This window comes from Stegostoma tigrinum, chromosome 1 (assembly GCF_030684315.1).
Source record: "Stegostoma tigrinum isolate sSteTig4 chromosome 1, sSteTig4.hap1, whole genome shotgun sequence".
NCBI classification, from domain to species: domain Eukaryota; kingdom Metazoa; phylum Chordata; class Chondrichthyes; order Orectolobiformes; family Stegostomatidae; genus Stegostoma; species Stegostoma tigrinum.
This window is the reverse complement of record NC_081354.1, coordinates 167,507,549-167,530,684: the sequence shown is the minus strand read 5'-3', so window position 1 is coordinate 167,530,684 and position 23,136 is coordinate 167,507,549. Positions and strand designations below refer to the sequence as shown.

At 41.9% G+C, this 23,136-nt stretch overlaps 1 protein-coding gene across 1 annotated transcript in view; it reads left to right on the top strand.

Annotated features, from left to right (window-relative positions):
• Window positions 1–23,136, top strand: part of fgfrl1a (fibroblast growth factor receptor like 1a) — a 300,676-nt gene that overhangs the window by 110,038 nt on the left and 167,502 nt on the right. The window contains exon 3 of the mRNA XM_048545931.2: window positions 7,453–7,725. Coding sequence (XP_048401888.1) covers window positions 7,453–7,725 — 273 coding nt within the window. The remainder of the gene's footprint in view (window positions 1–7,452; window positions 7,726–23,136) is intronic.

The following is a 23,136-nucleotide window of genomic DNA, read 5'->3' as shown; positions in this document are numbered from 1 at the left end:
TTGATCATGTGACAAGCTTGAAAATTATGAGTATTTTGCTACTCATTCCCTATTGTTGAGTCTAAAAGCTGGAAATCCATTCCAAGATACTGGATACATCAGACTGACTGCAGCAGTTTTGAAGGTGACTCACCACGACCTTCTCAAGGGCGGTTCAGAATGGGCAATATATGGTGGCCGAGCCAATAGGGCTCATATCCCATGAAAGAATTTCAAAATCTCCTTCAAACCATCCATTTGACAAGCCACCCTTACCTAATATTTGGCATAATGCCCATTTTTTTACAATTATACTTTTTATGGCACTTACTTTCTACAATAAAGGTGTTTTATAAATGTAAGATTTGCTGTACAACAATGAACCTCAAATGCAATGTAGGAATCTGCATTTTAGCTCTGCTTGAAGTCTCATTTTCCCATTTCTTCACCAACACAAAATCTTATGAGCCAATTTGAGCACAGGCAGATTCCACTCTATGCTGTGACTTTCAGCATTCTGGGACTGAGTTAAGTTGACTAAAATCAGTATCTTTGTACAGCTTACTGGCAATGTTAACACAGTGAGATAAGTAAAATTAATTAATTACATAAGTCTTGATTAAGAGGGATAGACGTGCACTCAACATTCAGTCGACTCTAACATTGCATTAGTCTGGGCTGGATTCAAACTCATGTCCCTGCGGTGAAAGGCCAATCTGCTAAGTCTCTGCTACCCTGTTACACGCTCCAAGCTCTATGTCTACTGCTGTTTTTGATAAAAGGAAAACTGTCTTCTGTGTATACATGAATTTCTGGCTTACAATACAATTTGGCACTTTTAAATGGACCTCTCTTGCACGCACCAATATTCAAAGCAAGCAGAAATGTTGAGTGGTCTTTTGCTAGTTGGAACTGCCTTTGCATTCGCACTCTTAATTATGAATATTATATTTCTTTGGACACAGACATGACAGAATATACATTTCCCAAGTTAAAACATTGCAATGTTTTTCTTTACTGCAAAATTCAAGAGTAGCCAACAACTAGCAATTATAAAAGGCCAAGAGTGGAAGGCAGGGGAGGGCGGGTATTGGCAAGGGGTGAGACGGAGTTTATTACAAGGGCTGTAGTTGGCTATGGGGTGTAAATGCTCATCCAGATGGCTTGCATCAATGAAACTGTAGAGGCATAATTATGCTGCCCGGAGGTCCGCACTTTTTCATCTTGTTCAATATTTCATAAAAGACTGTCAAACAAGTCATACGTAATCATTCCTGGATGTGGGCACGTTAACAAACATAGCACAGAAAATGTGTCCTTTTGAAGTGGCTGCTGGTGGCTCTTGAATCGTGGTTTCTGGACTGCATTCATTCAAATTAATTCTTCTGTTGATTTCCCAGTGGTGAATCCAACATGGAGCAAGAAGCTGTTCCGCAGCTGGTGCATCCGATACATTATGCAGTGGCATCTGGGAAACCACATTCTTTATATCTACAACTTTATTTGCTTTACGCTCAAAATCTGCACTTACAATGAATCATTCTGAAGCCATTCATTCACCCTTGGTCTTGAACATTTTAGCCACTCACATAACATGGTGTTGCATTAAAATGTAGGTTTTGGCTACCCAATCCTCCTTTTCGTGAAATGCCTATTAAGAGCAAGGTTAATGTGATTTGGGGTGTCTGCTGTTCTGTAATCGAACCTGCCTGAAGAACAGCAAAGGACCGCGATTTGAAATTCATGTAAGTTCCAGGCTCGAACACTGACAGATATGAAGTACTGTGAGCACTAATCAGAGAATGATAATGCACTGAAGGATATCATTTGGCATATTGTGCTTGTTCTGCTTTTTTGAAAGAGTTATCCAGTTATGCCCACTCCACTGCTATTAACTTGTCATCTTGCAATTTTCTTTTCTACCAGCTTGAAGATATTTTCGAATCAACTTGCTCAGAGATATTATTACACACCTCTGGAGCAAGTGGGACTTTGTTGTATCCATTTATAACACCTTAACAAGCTCTGCACGCCAGATAACCCCTGTTTGCAGAAACAGTACCATGTGATATGTTAGAACCCTGCACAGGAAACATTGTCAGAGACTCGGTTGGAGAAAATCATTTCTGGCAAGGGATACAGGTGGCTCGGCAACTGTCATGCATGGTAACACATCGTTGGATTGGGAGTATGTTATATCTCACTGAGTATTCAATATCATTGACTACAATGGAATTGAGCATTGAACAGGATAAACAACAAGTAGCTGATAAGACACTATCCATTTCTACCCTAGATAACACGGTGTAGAGCTGGATGCACACAGCAGGCCAAGCAGCATCAGAGGAGCAGGAAGGCTGACGTTTCGGGCCTAGACATGTATACACAGCCATCTTGCTCCTCTAATGCTGCTTGGCCTGCTGTGGTCATCCAGCTATATGCCTTGTTATCTCAGATTCTGCAGCACCTGCAGTTCCTACTATCTCTGAATCCATTTCCACCCCATTATGTTTTGGCAAACCTTGTTTTAAGTGGTTGTTTGACTGATGCATGGAGTTTGCCACATGTAATTTCTGTAAAAAGGCCCGTTTTTGCACGTGACTTCTTGCATACAGGGTTTTGTCTTTGCGATTTGTTGTTCTTCACTTTTGGTTCAATGTTATTGATTAGGTGCACAATCTGACAAATCATGACCAAACAAAACAAACTGCTCATGACAAAACATGCTAATTTGGGATTGTGGAACATGCTACATAGAGACAGAGGAACAGGAGTTGAATTTTTTTTGGTTCTCTCACAGGATCTGGGCCTTGTTGGCAAGGCCAGGATTTGTTGCCTATCCTTACTTGCCTCAGGGTAAGTTGTCCTTTGGGATCACTGCAATCCTTGGAATGCAGGGACATAAAAACTGCTCCATCTAGTTCACATCCAAAAAGTACACTTAAACTAATTCATATTGTGGTGGCATTTTACAGCTTGATTCATGCCATAGATATATTGTTGTAAGTGATTAATACTGCAGTGATAGTCTATGGCATTACATGGGACAGTGGTAATACTTCACTGAAACAGAATTATAAAAATGGACAGGTCTCTGATGAAGGGTCTAGGCCCGAAACGTCAGCTTTTGTGCTCCTGAGATGCTGCTTGGCCTGCTGTGTTCATCCAGCCTCACATTTTATTATCTTGGAATTCTCCAGCATCTGCAGTTCCCATTATCTCTATAAAAGTGGACAGATTCTTTTACCTGTAAAATGTACAGTAATTTGTGAGATACATAGGTCCCAAACTTTGCAGTCTTAACGACAGCAAAACTACCAATGGGTCACAATTGTGAAAGTGATAGCAATTTCTGGCATGCACGAGTGCAGATAAATGTAGACATCAAGAAGTTGCTGTAATGATTCCCTTATCCTCCTTTGGGTGTGCTGTTGACATTTTGTAGTGGAAATCTTCGTAAACTATTTGAATTGATGTGACCTTGCACCTTCATGCAAATATTCTCATTTTAAAAGAAACATTGAAGAACGAAGGCTTTGGTCAATGAGACGTAACTTGGTTTTTTAATAATATTCATTTGTTCATCTGTGTCAAGCCTAAAGACAGATCCTTGAAGCATATTCTGCTGATGCTTCATCTTAACCAAGCTGTTTTCTTGCGCGTACTGGTTTGTCAATGTTATTGCCCTCCTGTCTTCAGGGCAGTGTAAGGAGGCATGTGCTAAATTTGCCTCAGCTAGAATAGGAATTAAATCCAGTGTGGTGGCATTAGTTTGTACCATTAGTTTGCTGACTAATTAGCCAATCAAGCTAACCAGTATCCTTTTTACAGTATATGTAGTGCATGATGATAACCTCTCTGGCCGTGAAAATACAATTGATGTTTGTTGAATTTGAAATATCTTAACTGTGATAAAATCACTTTTGCTTTAGTTTCTAAGTTAATCTCATACATATGTTCCAATCTTTATTTAAGTGTCTGTAAAATGACTGAGGGGGTAATGGTATTATCGTTGAACTGTTAAACCAGAGACCCAGATCATGTTCTGGGGACCTGGGTTTGAATCCTGACATGGCAGATGGTGGAATTTGAATTCAGTAAAAAAAAATCTGGAATTAAGTGTTTAATGATGACCACAAATGATTGCCGATTATCAGAAAAACACGTGTGATTCACTAATATCCTTTAGGTAAGGACACTGCCATCTGGCCAATATACGACTCCAGACCTACAGCATGTGGCTGACTCTTAAATGCCCTCTTGGCAATTAGGAATGGGCAATAAAGCTGCCTAGTGAACAATGTGCTCATCTTGTGAATAAGCAAAAGAGAAAAACTATGTATGAACAATTATTGATTACTATTGATTTTCTTTTGCAAGAGTTCATCAATGTGATTGGCTGTTCAACCTGTCTGGTGACAGACTGTTTACTGAATGTTGGAAATCTCCTCCAGCAAATGCTGAATTGATGCAACTTTAGAAAAGGGGATCTCCATTCACAGAGATCTGTGAACTGCTGACTGTGAACTCACACTGCTGACTGCAAAATCTGGCCAATATTATTTTCAAAGCTGTAACATGGTACACCATGATGGCTCCTTGGGCCACAATTTGAATTAATGGTTTTAGATAAAATCTGTAAATGGACAAATAAGTGGTTAAATGAGATACAAATAAATATTTAATCAAGTGCTATATCTAGACAGAAAAACAAAATGTCACAGATATACCATCACATATGTAGAAAGAGCTACAAGAAAGAAAGCTGACATTATAAGGGAATTATAATGGAATTATAATAATGGAATAACAAATTACCATGGAACAAAAATTTTCAAATTGAATGGACTAGAACTGTGAATGAGTATAGCTATAGAACATAGAACACTGCAGCGCAGTACAGGCCCTTTGACCCTCGATGTTGCGCCGACCTGTGAAACCAATCTGAAGCCCATCTAACCTACACTATTCCATTATCATCCATATGTTTATTCAATGACCATTTAAATGCCCTTAAACTTGGCGAGTCTACTACTGTTGCACGCAGGGCGTTCCATGTCCTTACTACTCTCTGAGTAAAGAATATAGTTGGTATGTAAATTATATGTAAATGAGTATAATTGGTATGTAAACAATATATAGCTGTAGTCAAAACTGCATCTTAATACTGTGTTTGGTACTGATCACCAAAACATAAAGACAAAATGTTTTCCACTTATGCTGGTGGTGGTGGGAAACATCATGAAGCTAATCCTGACTGTCCAGGCTTGGCAAAAATAAGGTTAATCTTGAACACTTTTTCAAGGAGTGTCTCAATATTGAAACAAAATGGAACAGGTTAAAATGGGCAAATAGACAACTTCAGAAAAATCTCAGGAAGAATTTCTTAATGCAAACTTATCCAAATCTTTTGGGTGTTGGTATTGGAATCAAGAGTCTTAAACTCAAGATCTAAGTGGTGTTACTGACGTTAAATATTGGGGAATTGTGGAATTAGGGGATTGTATGATATCCTGTGTCCACCATCATAACTGAGAAATTAGCCATTTTCATGTTGAATGGTTCATACTTATGTTATCTGGGTGTTCAGGTCCATTGTTCCCTGAAGGTGACAACGCAGGTCAATAGGATGGTCAAGAAGGCATATGGCATGTTTTCCTTCATTGGACGGGGTATTGTATGCAAGAGTTGGCAGGTCATGTTGCAGTTGTATAGGACTTTGGTTCGGCCACATTTGGAGTACGTGTACAGTTCTGGTTGCCACATTACCTAAAGGATTGGATGCTTTGGAGAGGGTGCAGAGGAGGTTCACCAGGATGTTGCCTGGTATGGAGGGTGCTAGCTATGAAGAGAGGTTGAGTAGATTATGATTATTTTCATTAGAAAGACGGAGATTGAGGGGGGACCTGATTGACGTCTACAAAATCATGAGGGGTATAGACAGGGTGGATAGCAAGAAGCTTTTTCTCAGAGTGGGGGAACTCAATTACTAGGGGTCATGAGTTCAAAGTGAGAGGAGGAAAGTTTAAGGGAGATATGCATGGAAAGTTCTTTACACAGAGGGTGGTGAGTGCCTGGAACGCGTTGCCAGCGGAGGTGGCAGACGCAGACACGTTAGCGTCTTTTAAGATATATTTGGACAGGTACATGGATGGGCAGGGACCAAATGGACACAGACCGTTAGAAAATAGGTGACAGGTTCGGCAGAGGATCTTGATCAGCACAGGCTTGGAGGGCTGAAGGGCCTGTTCCTGTGCTGTAATTTTCTTTGTTCTTTGTTAAAATAATGGCCAGTGTTTGTCCTGAGAAGGCATTGTGTATTAATTCTTCAATGTTTCTAACAGTCATTTTCATGTTTTCATCCATTTACTTCAAATATGGCACTTTTAAAACCTTCCTACCATTCGCGTATCATCGGGAAAAAGAGCACAAAGTTATGTTGTTGACTGCGGTGTTTGTGCGATTTAGAGCGACCAGCAGAGCACATTGTGATACCATTGTCTGTTTGCCAGCAACTTCTTGACTTGTGCCCATGGCAAGTGCTGTCTCCTGAGCAGAAACACCAGTCTGAAGAGTCATCCTGATCCCAGCCTGCCAATTATGATTGTAATAAAAAAAACATCATTTTTGATGTCTTATCCGATCAGCGTCTGTGTCACTGTATGGTGTACTGCTAAATTACTCAAAGATTACACAGGTCTCAGGTTTGGCCTTCAGTCTGATCTGTTAGGCTTACTAAATTTCAAACTTGTTTGGTTACGTGGGCAGAAAATTGAAGATTTTTTTTAAATCCGAAAGAACTGTGGACGCTGTGAATCAGGAACAAAAACAAAGTTGCTGGAAAAGCTCAGCAGGTCTGGCAGCATCTGTGAAGCAAATAACAGAGTTAATGTTTCGGGTCCGGTGCCCCTTCCTCAGAACTTGTTCCTGTGGTGTAAAAACAGTAGCTTCAATCTCATGAATCCATTGTTCCAATGCTCATTTCTCTTTAACCACCTTATTTCCTTTTCCTTAAACCACTTATCCAACCTATTTTTAAATATTAACATGGTCCTTGCTCTATTCATTAACTTTAGTTATGCATTTTACAACTTAAAACCCCTTTTAAAAATATTTCTTGTGCTTGTCAATACCAAATCACTTAAATTAAATTAATCCATGCCTTTTCTTTCTAGATCACACAAGCACTTGGAACAGTCCATTTCTCTCTCCTCTGCCTCAGGTTATTGTGAATTTAAACATGTCAATCAAATCATTGGTTAATATTATTGGATTTAGTGAAATTAGCAGAAGACTAATACTTTGGGCATATCATTTTATTTAAAGGTTCTGTCATGATCAAACGGCATGTAACTGACCATGCCTAACCACATGGAGATGTGCTAATGTCATTAAGAGTGTGTTAGAAAGCAACTCAAAGATGTTAAGCTTATGCTGGCCACTCAACCAGTTGCTTTTCTACTTGATCCTTAGGTCCACCACAGATTTCTTCACGAGTGATCAACCGACAGACTGTGAGGTTGGGTCGAACAATTAAATTGCCGTGCCCAGTCGAGGGTGACCCCCCACCGTTGACCATGTGGACAAAAGATGGCCGCACCATTCACAGTGGCTGGACACGATTCCGGGTTTTGCGCCAGGGTCTGAAAATCAAAGAAGTGGAAGCTGAAGACGCTGGGACCTACATCTGCAAGGCCACTAATGGTTTTGGCAGCATTAACCTCAACTACACCCTCATTGTGATTAGTAAGTACTGAGTAAGACAGGAAGCTGCTTTATTTTTTTGTTCCGGTCCATTTAATTCAGGTGTCCTCTGAGCACCATTAAACAGGATTGATGCATTTCTTCTCCATCTGCCTATTCCTTATAGGCCAGTTAAACTAAGCTCCATTACCCTGGGCTTTGTGGGTGATTGTTTTGCAGTTCCTCGTTAAAGACAGTGTATGTTCTATTTATCACACAGAATCAGGAGAACCATCTGCCTTAAAGTCAAATTTTACTATTTGGCATCAAATAGACATTCTTTATTTAGGATTCCAATATCTGAATACAAGTTCGGCTAATAAACCTGTACAAATTGCATTGTTCTGCATCATTGGCTAACCACTTCCTTTATCATCAGAAGGAATAGTTCAATAAATAAAGCAGTCAGGCCCTAGATTTATGAACTATAATGTTTCCTGTTTAAGTCTCCTTTCTCTCTTTCTCTTGTGTTTTGGCTGTTTCAAACCAGGTTATTCAGAAACTCACACATGAAGTCTCCGTTTGCTTAGTATTGAGTGTACAAAGCCTGCCTAATGGGATATGTCCCATGTGCAACAAAAACGTTGGTACTGCAGGAGTTTAAATAACTAAAGCCATCAGGTTACAGTGGTGAGGGTATGTTACAGTTTACTCAGGGAATCCAAGTTGGTGTGGCAGAATGCACTTTTACATTCATATTGTCATCCAGACCTATGGATAGTGACAGTAGAAGCTCCAATTTTCTTTCCAGCAACAGTCTCTTTTGCTCTTACTCCCTGCCATTAAAGTATGTTATAAAGACTTCAGATTGATACTCACTTTGTTATAAATACATCTTCCTTGGCCATCAAGTCGTTGAGATGGAACAAATGCAGAGAATGCTGGAGAAACTCAGCAGGTCTGGCAGCAACTGTGGAGAGAGAAACGGTGTTAATTTTACAAGTCTGGTTTGACTCTGCTGGTATAGTCCTGGGATGGGACTTGAATCTGGAGCTTCTGGTCCACTTCCCCTGAATCAGAAGACCTCCTCAGGATCGATAAACTTCCTAACTGCGGCCTAGCAAGGACTATCTTTCATTCTGGACCATTGGATTGCTTTAGCTGTTTGACCAGTGAACTCTGTCTGCCGCAACTCGGAAAAAAGTCAAAAAGGAGATAGATATCTTGTTAGATGTCACGATTGTTTACAGCTTTTCAGGATTATAGTTGGAGCAGGATTTCCAAATTGCTTATAGAATCCCTACAGTGTAGAAGCAGGGTATTTGCTGATTGACCCTCTGAAGAACAGCCTACCCCAATCCACCCCCCTACCCTATCCCTGCAACTCTGCATTCCCCATAGGTAAACCACCTAACCTGCACATCCTTGGTCACAACGGGCAATTTAGCATGGCCAATCCACCTAACCTGCACATCTTTGGACTGTGGAAGCACCCGGAGGAAACCCACGCAGACGATGGGAGAATGTTAAGACTGTGCACAGACAGTCGCCCAAACGTGGAATTGAACCCGGTCCCTGGTGCTGTGAGGCAGCAGTGCTAACCACTGAGCCACCGTGCTGTTCAAAAGCATAAAATATGAACATTTTGTAAGGCATTAATAGCTGATGATAGTTATGATTCCCCTGTTTTAGTGTGCTGTGACACATAGTGCCTGCATTGATGTTTTTGAAGTGACTTAACAAAGCACAAAGCTAAAGTTTATTGTCTTTAGTTAGAAGGATTCAACTTTTCATGACTGAGAGTACCTTCAGGAAGGTTGCTTTATGCCTGTGTAGCCCACAGGAATCATCTGAGACCTATCCGATTTCCTCCCACAGACCAAAGATGTGCAGGCTAGGTGGATAGGCCATGTTTAATTGCCCATAGTGTTCAGGAATGTGCATGTTAGGTGAATTAGCTACTGGAAATGCAGGGTTATAGGGATAGGGTGGGTTAGGGTGTGTCTGGGCAGGCTGCTCTTTGGACGGTCAGTATAGACTCAATGGGCTGAATGGCCTGCTTCCACATTTGTAGGGATTCAATAATTCTATGAATCCCAGAGTTGGTTACGGCAATGGGAGAACTTAAAACCGAAGCAAGTATTCTAGCACTTAGCCCCAGGGAATATCCTCTGCTCATGTTCAAGGATGAGAAAAGATTAGCTTTTCCGTTACCTTGACATTCCTGAGGTTTTCCAGTTTGGGAGTTGTGGGCAATGCAGTTAGAAGCTGTGCTTGTCCCACCAGTAAAATTAAACACAGTTATATAACCGAGCTATGTGTTCATGGATCTTCAATTTCTCTTTCCTTTTGGTCTGTTGGTTAAATAACTTGTAACTACCAAGACATGAGGGGGGATAACAAAGTGTAGAGCTGGATGAACACAGCAGGCCAAGCAGCATCCCAGCAGCATAAAAGCTAATGTTTCAGGCCTAGACCCTTCATCAGAAAAGGGGAATGGGGAGAGGATTCTGAAATAAATAGGGAGAGAGGGGGAGGTGGACCGAAGATGGAGAGTAAAGAAGATAGGTGGAGAGGAGAGTATAGGTGGGGAGGTAGGGAGGGGATAGATCAGTCCGGGGAGGATGGACAGATCACAATTGAACCATTGATAGTTACCATTCTTGAGGGGTCAAGTAGTCGACTCCTGCTGTTATGTAGAGGAGTAACAGCACTTCACAGGTTAGTTAGTCAACTGTAAAATGCTTGGACATCCCTAAAGTTGTGTAGGATGCTGTACGAGTTAAGCCTCCCTTTGTCTTTCAATTCAGCAATGCCGTCACACACATAAATCATCAAGGCTTCCATTTCATTGTGGTGAGAATTGAAGATATTTTTAATCATCCTGTTCAGGCATGTCATGACAAACCCCCAGAAGAGGTTAGACTTGAACCAAGGGCTTCCAACTCAGAGGTAGGAATGTTACCATGACATGTCATCTGCAAGGGGTTAGAAAGGATTCTGAGGGATAGGATTTATGACCATCTGGAAGAGCATGGCTTGATTAAATGCAGTCAATACGGCTTTGTGAGGGGAAGGTCATGCCTCACAAAACTTATCGAGTTCTTTGAGGATGTGACTAGAAAGTTGATGAGGGTCGAGCTGTGGATGTGTTGTATATGGACTTCAGCAAGGCATTTGATAAGGTTCCTCATGGTAGGCTCATTCAGAAGGTCAGGAGGAATGTGATACAGGGGAACTTATCTGTCTGGATACAGAATTGGCTGGCCAACAGAAGACAGCGAGTGGTAGTAGAAGGAAAATATTCTGCCTGGAAGTCAGTGGTGAGTGGTGTTCCACAGGGCTCTGTCCTTGGGCCTCTACTGTTTGTAATTTTTATTAATGACTTGGATGAGGGGATTGAAGGATGGGTCAGCAAGTTTGCAGACGACACGAAGGTTGAAGGTGTCGTTGACAGTATAGAGGGCTGTTGTAGGCTGCAGCGGGACATTGACAGGATACAGAGATGGGCTGAGAGGTGGCAAATGGAATTTAACCTGGATAAATGCGAGGTGATACATTTTGGAAGGTTGAATTTGAAAGCTGAGTACAGGATTAAGGATAGGATTCTTGGCAGTGTGGAGGAACAGAGGGATCTTGGTGTGCAGATACATAGATCCCTTAAAATGGCCACCCAAGTGGATAGGGTTGTTAAGAAAGCATATGGTGTTTTGGCTTTCATTAGCAGGGGGATTGAGTTTAAGAGTGGTGAGATCTTGTTGCAGCTCTCTAAAACTTTGGTTAGACCGCACTTGGAATACTGCGTCCAGTTCTGGGCGCCCTATTATAGGAAAGATGTGGATGCTTTGGAGAGGGTTCAGAGGAGGTTTACCAGGATGCTGCCTGGACTGGAGGGCTTATCTTATGAAGACAGGTTGACTGAGCTCGGACTCTTTTCATTGGAGAAAAGGAGGAGGAGAGGGGACCTAATTGAGGTATACAAGATAATGAGAGGCTTAGATAGAGTTGATAGCCAGAGACTATTTCCCAGGGCAGAAAAGGCTAACATGAGCGGTCATAGTTTTAAGCTGGTTGGAGGAAAGTATAGAGGGGATGTCAGAGGTGGGTTCTTTACACAGAGAGTTGTGAGAGCATGGAATGCGTTGCCAGCAGCAGTTGTGGAAGCAAGGTCATTGGGGACATTTAAGGGACTGCTGGACATGCATATGGTCACAGAAATTTGAGGGTGCATACATGAGGATCAATGGTCGGCACAACATCATGGGCTGAAGGGCCGGTTCTGTGCTGTACTGTTTTATGTTCTACTACAAGAGTTCTCTCTGAGGATGATATGATTAGACGATCGATAATACTTAATCCTTAACCTAAGATCATAAAACCATAAGAAGTAGGAACTGTAATGGGCCATTCAACCCCTCAAGTCTACAATGCCATTCAATAGGATCATTGTAGATCTGACGCTTCTCATGTCCACTTTCCTGCCCTTTCCCCAAAACCTCCCATTCCGCTACTGATCAAGAATCTATCTGTTTCAGCCTTAAATATACACAAGGACTCTGCTCCGCTATCTCTCTGTGGTAAGGAGTTCCAAAGACACTCAACCCTCTGAAAGAAGAAATTTCTCCTCATCTCAGTCTTAAATTGGTGCTCCTTTATTATGAGACTATGGTGACTGGTCCTAGACTGTCCCATAAGGGGAAGCACCCTCTCAGCATTTACACTGTCAAACCCTTTAAGAATCCTGTATGCTTCAATGAAATAACCTTCCTTTCTTCTAAACTCTAGTTAGTTGAATCCCAACTTGTTTCGCCTTTTATCATAAGACAATCCCTCCCAATCAGGGATAATACAGTATGGAGCAAGAGGAGCACAGTCAGGTTCTGACCCGAAGTGACAACTTTCCTGCTCCTCTGATGCTGCCTGGCCTGCTGTGTTCGTCCAGCTCCACACTGTGAATTTCTGACACCAGCATCGGCCGTTCTTATTATCTCTGAATGAGTTGTAACCCTCCCAAACAGGGGTAATCTAAGTGAACCTTCTCTGAACTACTGCCAATGAAATGAAATTTTTTCTTAAACAAGGGGAACAAAAATTTTCACAGTAGTCCAGGTGTAGTCTCGACAGCACCATGTAGAGTTGCAGTAAGACCTTCCTACTCTTATACTCCAACCCCCTTGAAATAAGGGCCAACATTCAATTGGCCTTCCTGATTACCTGCTGCCCATGTGTGCTTACTTTCTAGGTTTCATGCACAAGTCACCCCTAAGTCCCTCAGTGTTGCAGCTTTCTGCATTTCTCTTCATTTAAATAACATTCTGTTTTATTCCCCCCATTTCAAAATGAACCACTTCACATTTTCCCACATTATATTCCATTTTTTGCCAATTTTACCCACTTAGAACATAGAACATAGAACAGTACAGCACAGAACAGGCCCTTCAGCCCACAATGTTGTGCCGACCATTGATCCTCATGTATGCACCCTCAAATTTCTGTGACCATATACATGTCCAGCAGTCTCTGAAATGACCCCAATGACCTTGCTTCCACAACTGCTGCTGGCAACGCATTCCATGCTCTCACAACTCTCTGCGTAAAGAACCTGCCTCTGACATCCCCAACCAGCTTAAAACTATGACCCCTCGTGCTAGCCTTTTCTGCCCTGGGAAATAGTCTCTGGCTATCAACTCTATCTATGCCTCTCATTATCTTGTATACCTCAATTAGGTCCCCTCTCCTCCTCCTTTTCTCCAATGAAAAGAGACCGCGCTCAGTCAACCTCTCTTCATAAGATAAGCCCTCCAGTCCAGTCAGCATCCTGGTAAACCTCCTCTGAACCCTCTCCAAAGCATCCACATCTTTCCTATAATAGGGCGCCCAGAACTGGACGCAGTATTCCAAGTGCGGTCTAACCAAAGTTTTAGAGAGCTGCAACAAGATCTCACGACTGTTAAACTCAATCCCCCTGTTAATGAAAGCCAAAACACCATATGCTTTCTTAACAACCCTGTCCACTTGGGTGGCCATTTTAAGGGATCTATGTATCTGCACACCAAGATCCCTCTGTTCCTCCACACTGCCAAGAATCCTATCCTTAATCCTGTACTCAGCTTTCAAATTCGACCTTCCAAAATGCATCACCTCGCATTTATCCAGGTTGAACTCCATCTGCCACCTCTCAGCCCATCTCTGCATCCTGTCAATGTCCCGCTGCAGCCTACAACAGCCCTCTACACTGTCAACGACACCTCCGACCTTTGTGTCGTCTGCAAACTTGCTGACCCATCCTTCAATCCCCTCATCCGAGTCATTAATAAAAATTACAAACAGTAGAGGCCCAAGGACAGAGCCCTGTGGAACCCCACTCACCACTGACTTCCAGGCAGAATATTTTCCTTCTACTACCACTCGCTGTCTTCTGTTGGCCAGCCAATTCTGTATCCAAGCAGTTAAGTTCCCCTGTATCCCATTCCTCCTGACCTTCTGAATGAGCCTACCATGGGGAACCTTATCAAATGCCTTACTGAAGTCCATATACACCACATCCACAGCTCGACCCTCATCAACTTTTCTAGTCACATCCTCAAAAAACTCGATAAGGTTTGTAAGGCATGACCTACCCCTCACAAAGCCGTGTTGACTGTATTTGATCAAGCCATGCTCTTCCAGATGGTCATAAATCTTATCCCTCAGAATCCTTTCTAACACCTTGCAGACGACAGACGTGAGACTTACCGGTCTATAATTGCCGGGGATTTCCCTATTTCCTTTCTTGAAGAGAGGAATTACATTTGCCTCTCTCCAGTCCTCAGGTACGACTCCAGTGGAGAGCGAGGATGCAAAGATCTTCGCAAGTGGCGAAGCAATTGCATTTCTCGCTTCCCAAAGCAGCCGAGGACAAATCTGGTCCGGGCCTGGCGACTTGTCAATCTTAATGTTTGACAAAATTTTCAGCACATCAGCTTCCTCTATCTCTATCCATTCCAGCATGCACACCTGCTCTTCAAAGGTTTCATTCACTACAAAGTTCATTTCTTTCGTAAAGACAGAAGCAAAAAACTCATTTCGGGCTTCCCCTACCTCCTCAGGCTCCACACACAAGTTCCCTATGCTATCCCTGATCGGCCCTACTCTTTCTTTGATCATTCTCTTATTCCTCACGTAAGTGTAAAATGCCTTTGTGTTTTCCCGGATTCCTTCTGCCAAGCCTTTCTCGTGCCCCCTCCTGGCTCTCCTCAGACCATTTTTGAGCTCCTTCCTTGCCTGCATGTAATCCTCTCTAGCTGAACTTGACCCTAGCTTCCTCCACCTTATGTAAGCTACCTTCTTCCTTTTCACAAGAAGCTCCACCGCTCTCGTCATCCAAGGTTCCTTTATCTTACCCCTTCTTGCCTGTCTCAGAGGGACATATTTACTCATCACTCCCAACAACTGTTCCTTAAACAGTCTCCACATGTCTATAGTTCCCTTACCATGGAACAATTGCTCCCAGTCCATGCTTCCTAACTCATGTCTAATCGCATCATAGTTTCCTCTTCCCCAGTTAAATATCCTCCCATTTTGCCTAATCCTCTCCTTCTCCATAGCTATGTAGAATGTGAGGCAGTTATGGTCACTGTCACCAAAATGCTCTCCCACCACAAGATCTGATACCTGCCCCGGCTCGTTTCCGAGCACCAAGTCTAGAATGGCCTCTCCCCTCGTCGGCCTGTCAACGTACTGCGTTAGGAAACCCTCCTGAACACACCTTACAAAAACAGCTCCATTCAAATCTTCTGCTCGAAGGAGGTTCCAATCAATATTAGGAAAGTTAAAGTCACCCATTACAACAACCCTACTGCGTCCACACTTTTCCAAAATCTGTCTTACTAACCTATCTCTCTGCAAGCTGTTTTTAATCCCACTCTCGACCTGCTTTTCGACCTATTTTTATGTTGTCTGCAAATTTGGCTATAGTACATTCTCTTCCTTCCTCCAAGTCATTAATATATGTTATAAACAGCTGTAGTTATTGGAAATGGCGCTGATCTCTGTAGAACTCCAGTGGATACAGATTTCCAACCTGAATAAGAACCCTTCACCCCACTCGCTGTTTCCTGCCTATGAGCCAATGGTCTACCATGTCAATATACTGCCTCCAAGACTGTGGGCTCTTATCTTATGATTGAACCTTTTGTGAGGTATGTTGTTGAATGCCCTCTGGAAGACCAAGTACAATGCATCTATTCCAAATATTCCAAATATTTCATATATTGACTGGGAACACTATAGTTCGAGTACTATAGATGGGTCAGTTTTTGTCCAGTGTGTGCAGGAGGGCTTCCTGACACAGTATGTAGATAGGCCAAGAAGGGGCAAAGCCACATTAGATTTGGTACTGGGTAATGAGCCCGGCCAGGTGTTAGATTTGGAAGTAGGTGAGCACTTTGGTGATAGCGAGCACAATTCTGTTATGTTTATTTTGGTGATGGAAAGGGATAGGTGTATACCACTGGGCAAGAGTTATACCTGGGGGAAAGGCAATTACGATGAGATTAGGCAAGATTTAGGGAGCATAGGATGGGGAAGGAAACTGCAGGGGATGGGCACATGAGAAATGTGGAGCTTATTCAAGGAAAAGCTCCTGTGTGTCCTAGATAAGTATGTACCTGTCAGGCCGGGAGGAAGCTGTAGAGTGCAGGAGCCGTGGTTTACGAAGGAGGTGGAATCTCTGTTCAAGAGGAAGAAGAAGGCTAATGTTAGGATGAGATGTGAAGGCTCAGTTAGGGCAGTTGAGGGCTACGAGGTAGCCAGGAAAGACCTAAAGAGAGAGCTCAGAAGAGCCAGGAGGAGATATGAGAAGTTGTTGGTGGATAGGATCAGGGTAAACCCTAAGGCTTTCTGTAGGTATATAAGGAATAAAAGAATGACGCAAGTAAGATTAGGCCCAATCAAGGATAGTAGTGGGAAGTTGTGTGTGGAGTCAGATGAGATAGGGGAAGCGCTAATTGAATATTTTTCAACAGTATTCACTCTAGGAAACGACAATGTTGTTGAGGAGAATACTGAGATACAGGCTACTAGACAAGGTGGGATTGAGGTTCACAAGGAAGAGGTATTAGAAATCCTACAGAGGGTGAAGATAGATAAGTCCCCTGGGCTAGATGGGATTTATCCTAGGATCCTCTGGGAAGCCAGGGAGGAGATTGCCGAGCCTTTGGCATTGATCTTTAACTCGTCATTGTCCACAGGAATTGTGCCAAATGACTGGAGGATAGCAAATGTGGTTCCCCTGTTCAAGAAGGGGAGTAGAGACAACCCTGGTAATTATAGACCAGTGAGCCTTACCTCAGTTGTTGGTAAAGTGTTGGAAAAGGTTATAAGAGATAAGATTTATAATCATCTAGAAAAGAATATATTGATTAGGGATAGTCAGCACGGTTTTGTGAAAGGAAGATCGTGCCTCACAAACCTTATTGAGTTCTTTGAGAAGGTGACCAAACAGGTAGATGAGAGTAAACCGGTTGATGTGGTGTATATGGATTTCAGCAAAGCGTTCGATAAGGTTCCCCACTGTAGGCTATTGTACAAAATGCAGAGGAATGGAACTGTGGGAGATACAGCAGTTTGGATCAGAAATTGGCTTGCTGAAAGAAGACAGAGGGTGGTAGTTGATGGGAAATGTTCATCCTGGAGACCAGTTACTAGTGGTGTACCGCAAGGGTCGGTGTTGGATCCACTGCTGTTTGTCATTTTTATAAGTGACCTGGATGAGGGCGTAGAAGGATGGGTTAGTAAATTTGCAGACGACACTAATATCGGTGGAGTTGTGGATAGTGACGAAGGATGCTGTAGGTTGCAGAGAGACATAGATAAGCTGCAGAGCTGGGCTGAGAGGTGGCAAATGGAGTTTAATGCAGACAAGTGTGAGGTGATGCACTTTGGTAGGAGTAACCAGAAGGCAAAGTACAGGGCTAATGGTAAGATTCTTGGTAGTGTAGATGAGCAGAGAGATCTCGGTGCCTATGTACACAGATCCTTGAAAGCTGCCACCCAGGTTGACAGGGCTGTTAAGAAGGCATACAGTGTTTTAGCTTTTATTAATAGAAGGATCGAGTTCCGGAACCAAGAGGTTATGCTGCAGCTGTACAAAACTCTGGTGCGGCTGCTCTTGGAGTATTGCGTACAGTTCTGGTCACCACATTATAAGAAGGATGTGGAAGCTTTGGAAAGGGTGCAGAGGAGATTTACTAGGATGTTGCCTGGTATGGAGGGAAGGTCTTACAAGGAAAGGCTGAGGGACTTGAGGCTGTTTTCATTCGAGAGAAGAAGGTTGAGAAGTGACTTAATTGAAACATATAAAATAATCAGAGAGTTAGATAGGGTGGATAAGGGAGAGCCTTTTTCCTAGGAAGGTGACGGTGAGCATGAGGGGGCATAGCTTTAAATTGAGGGGTGAAAGATATAGGACAGATGTCAGAGGTAGTTTCTTTACTCAGAGAGTAGTAAGGGAATGGAACGCTTTGCCTGCAACAGTAGTAGATTCACCAACTTTAGGTACATTTAAGTCGTCATTGGATAAGCATATGGATGTACATGGAATAGTGTCGGTTAGATGGGCTTCAGATTGGTATGACAGGTCGGCACAATATCGAGGGCCGAAGGGCCTGTACTGTGCTGTAATGTTCTATGTTCTATGTATTGGTTCCCCTGTATTCCCATTGATTGAGACTTCCTTGAAAAACTCTAATAAAACAGTCTGACCCGGTTTACCGTTCATGAAGCCACGCTGACTCCACTTGATTAGATTATAACTTTCCAAATGTTCTGCTATGACTGTCTTAATAATTGACTCCAACACTTTTCCAACAAGAGATGTTAGTGTAATTGGCCTGTAGTTACCCCCTTTTTACCTCCCTCCCTTTTTGAATAGAGGTGCCACATTAGCTTGCTAATCCTCTGGTACTTACTTCTCCAAAATCCAACAGTTTTTGGAAAATTACAATCAATCATTATCTTTTAGCTACTTCTTCAGGACCCTAGGATGCAAGCCACCTACCTTTAGCCTCACTAGTTTGGCTAATAACAATTCTTTAGCAATGGTTTTGGTACCTAATTTCTCACCTGTATCCTTCAGTATTAATGAAATGTTTGAAGTGTCTTCCACTGTAATGACTGCTGCAAAGGAGCAAAACAGTATAAGATTCTTCCCAGCACAAGGCCTGGGCTTTGACAGCTGGCTGATGGAACCTTGTATGATACGCATGGTAACCATATCCTGGCACAATCCACACACCATTGCTAAATTATGGCACAGAAACACCTAAGTCCAGACCAGGTCACTAATTTAACCTGGTCAAATAGCATGCCAATGCTCACTACTGGAGTTTACGTGCAGACAGCAAGGAACCAAAAGACTTGTGGTGTTTATTCTCCCTATCGTTCCTGTAGCTTAGGGCAGGACCTGAAAAGACAGAACAAAAAAAAGGCTTGATTTATAAATGTGCATTTAATGCATAGCAAAGATGATAATTTGTTAAACATTTAGAGTCTTTTGCCTTCACTCCAGGCCACTCATCACCAAACAACTCAATGACAAATCTTCCCAGTCATAAAATCACTGTTCGTTTCTGTAATTTCTCAGCCTATCCAATGACACGTTTGTAGCACCAAATAAATCCTGTCTTACTGTATCCAGATGGAGCCGTGAAGTGGTGTGAAGAATTATCTCCAATGTAAAAAGCCTCAAATATAAATTTCATAGTTGCAATGTCTGCCAATTGAGTGAGTGTGAAAAGTCAACTTGACTGTAACAGATTTTGGTCTTCATTCAAAACAGACGCACATGCATACACACACAGACACAGACACACACACATGCCCCACAGCCAAGTGAGATTCAGTTTACTAGCAGTTTAAAATCAGTCAGGCATATAGACGCAAATCCTATTCTCCTAGCTGGCAAAGTACGCTCACTCATACTAACTCTGCTTCTTCGTCACCTGAGAAATGAAAAGAAATGCAAAAATGTTGATTTTACCAGATGATTCCAAAACCCAGTTGGGAGATAGCTGGCTGTGTTACTTTCAGCATTTAGGCAAAAGAAAGAATTTGTACTTGGGCAGCACCTTGCCATGTCCTTCCCACTTTCACAACAAAGTACTTTAGATCAGAGATGCCAGGTGCTGTTAAACCACATTTAACAACAAAACCAGAAAATGTCAGAGGTGTATTTAGATTTGCATCTGAAAGAGACAGGAGAGTTGTTGACAGAACTCTTAATTAGAGGCTCATCATCATGGTAAGGCAGAAATAACAACAATCTCTGCATGACTGCTCTGAAGGATTGATTATTTAAAGAATACTTTTCAAGGCCAACAGATTCACTCTACTCTCTGCTATCCAAAGATTGTTGTTTATAGGAGTATGTTAGAGCAGTATGATTGGGCGTGAAATGCTGCTTTTATGAGTAATACAATTACTTAATGTAATTATTTAAAGAAGTTAAATAATGTAACATTATTTGACAGCTAATTACTCTGCATGGTTGTTTTTGTTTTCTGGCTATAGTTTAGACTGGAATTTTTGTAGCTAAAGTGTCAAAAATACAGATTATAATTCAGGCTTAAAGTCCTGGGTAAATTACAATTTCTTCAGATAGGTGCTTGATAGGAATTACTTTGAGTTCAAATATTTGCTGATAGGAACAGTTTTAAATGGGCTGATGTTTTTCTTTCAAATTTTACAATTAGTTTTGTAATGATACACAGAATTGGTAACAAAAATACTACACAAAGCTGGATATATTACAGCCAAGAGTAATGTATAACAAAATCTTATTGCAAAACAAGATATTTTTAAGGCAGTAATTTAGTCTCATGGGGTTCAAATGATGTTTATAAAGCACTTGAGCTTTGCCCTCATGGTTTACAAGGTGACCTGAACCCCTCTGTGAGATTAGTGCCTTGTAATCACTGCCAGGTATCCATTTCTTTGTATAACCTGCCTGTTTTATGATAATCAATTGTAGATTAGCCCTTGATTAATTTGCAGCAACCATGTCACAGTCAGGTATCATTCAAAGTGGACATCTCAGTAGGTTGATTGCATGGAGGATGTCATTTGTTGACACATGCCTTGATTAACAAGAAGTTGACCTGAAAACAGGCTTGAGCTATTTGTGCAAACTTGACAGTTCATATTATCCTGAAAGAATATTAAATACAGAATTTGTTTCAAATGAGCAAGCAATTTTGAGATTCACCTGGAATTGAGAGATTTCTTTGTCTTTGTGGTTCATGACATCATCTGAAGCAGCTGTTTAACATGTTGCTTTGTCTCTGATAATGACATTTACCAGAGAATGTGGGACCTGATTAGCAACAGAGCCCAGAATTGCACCTGCTTATAGTTGAAGTGAAAGAAGAGATTTTTTTTCACTAATGTAAGTGTAAAATGTGATTATGGATCTTTTCCTTGCATGTTGCATACCTGATAACACAGCAGACGCCTGACAAGCTGACATATGGCTGGTGTCAATTTAAGGCATGCAGAACATATGGATCTGTTTAATCCACAATTCTTTGCAGATGCTCAGGAGCAGAAAGCAGCTTGTGCATCCATGTGAATATCAAAGTGTGAGGCTGACCATTTTTCTGATTGATTTAGGATCCAAGCTGCACAAAAGCGTCAACAATCCAGCTTCTTATAATCACCCAGCACCCCCTGACTCCTGCTCCAATGTTTCTTGTTTTTGATCTATGTGATGGGAGCAACCTGACTCACTCACTGCATTTTAATAAAAATCTGTCTGCAATGCTGCTTGTGCTTCTGTGCATTGCTCACTTGCAAGCTTCTGGCTGATTTCAAATAACACCTACACTGAGATGAGCTGAGTGCAGAGTGGGAAATGCTCAATGTGAAGAAGTGAGGCCTGTTGGTGCTGTAAATAAAATAGTATAGTCTGTTAAATCACTCTATGTGGGCAGGACAGTAAGGAAGTTCCTCGACAGCTGTGAGCACAGTTGTAGGCACTCTGCACTTTTTCCAGAAATAATACATCTAAAGTTATGGATATCCAAGGACAAATTCCAGTTCATTCCATGTTGTTAAATCCAAACCAAAACCAACAAGAGGTCCAATTCATGTCTGCGATCCATCCTGTTCATCTTAGTTATTTAGCACAATACAATAACCTTCTGAGATGCCTGTCAGCCTGAAATGATTGGAAGCACACTTGCTGAGAGAGAAGGTCACATATTCAGGCCTCAGTCTACAGAATTGAGCGCGGAATCTAAACTGACATTTCAACAGAGTGTTGAGGGAGTACTGTATTGTTGAAGCTGCTTTTTCAAGGAGACACTATGGGGCATCAACTGCTTGATCAGATAGTTGCAGAGATTCCACGACACTGATGGAAGAAGAGGAGTGGAGTCGCCCTGATGTTATGGCCAGTGTTCAGACCTCAACCAGCATCATGAAAACAGACTCTCTGGTCAGTCAGTCCAATTCTGTTTGTGGGGTTTTCCTATATACAAATGGATTCCATTTTTCCTTCTACTATAATAGTGAATGTACTTGGCAAGTAGTATTTGTCACATTCATGAAATTTTAACAATATTAATTGAACTTTTGACTTTACCCTTAAAATATCAAGGGTAAAAGAGAAGGAACACTTATTTCAAAGTTTCCTCTGTCCTGGAGTTGGCAATTACATTACAAATGCACACCGACTTGCAGTCATCCCTCATTGAAAGAACTGAAGCTCTAATTAGCTTCCAGGATGTTTACAGTAACTCAAAAGTGATGGATGGGGTAACACACAGCGGTGCTGTAATTATAAAGTATGTAATTCTCCCACTATTATAAAACAGCATGCAGTGTCATTAGCCATATGGCAAATACCAATCTGACTTGGAACCATACTGTAGTGCCTTCATTGTAATGAGTATAAATCCTGGAACTCCCTCTGTAACAATGCTGTGGGTGCAACAACAACCCGTAGACCGTGACAGTTCAAGTAGACAGCTCACCACCACCTTCTCAAGGGCATTTAGGGATGGACAATAAATGTTGGCCTTGCTGGCAATGCTCATATTCCATAAATGAATAAAACAATGGAATATTTGGAATTTGCATGAAACTTTAATTTTCTGTCTCTTTGACAATCATTGAATATTGAATAGATTTCTCTGCTGAAGTCTCTCACTTAGACCCTTCCTCTCAACCTCTCCCTGCACCTTGGAAACGTCCTTGACAGTTATCTTTTCAACCTTTTAGCGGATCAGAACAATTGGTCATTTCCCCCCTAGTCTCTCCAGTCCTGACTTGGAGCTTATTCTCTGTTTCTGGATTCTGTGAAGCAGCATGAGCCATATTTTATGGGGTCCCAACAGTAACAATATTTATTAGTGATAGGATGTCCCTCCCAGGTTGTTGGGGTTCCTTCCAGTCATCCTCATTACAATGCCATTGGGGTGTATTTTCGATCTGACT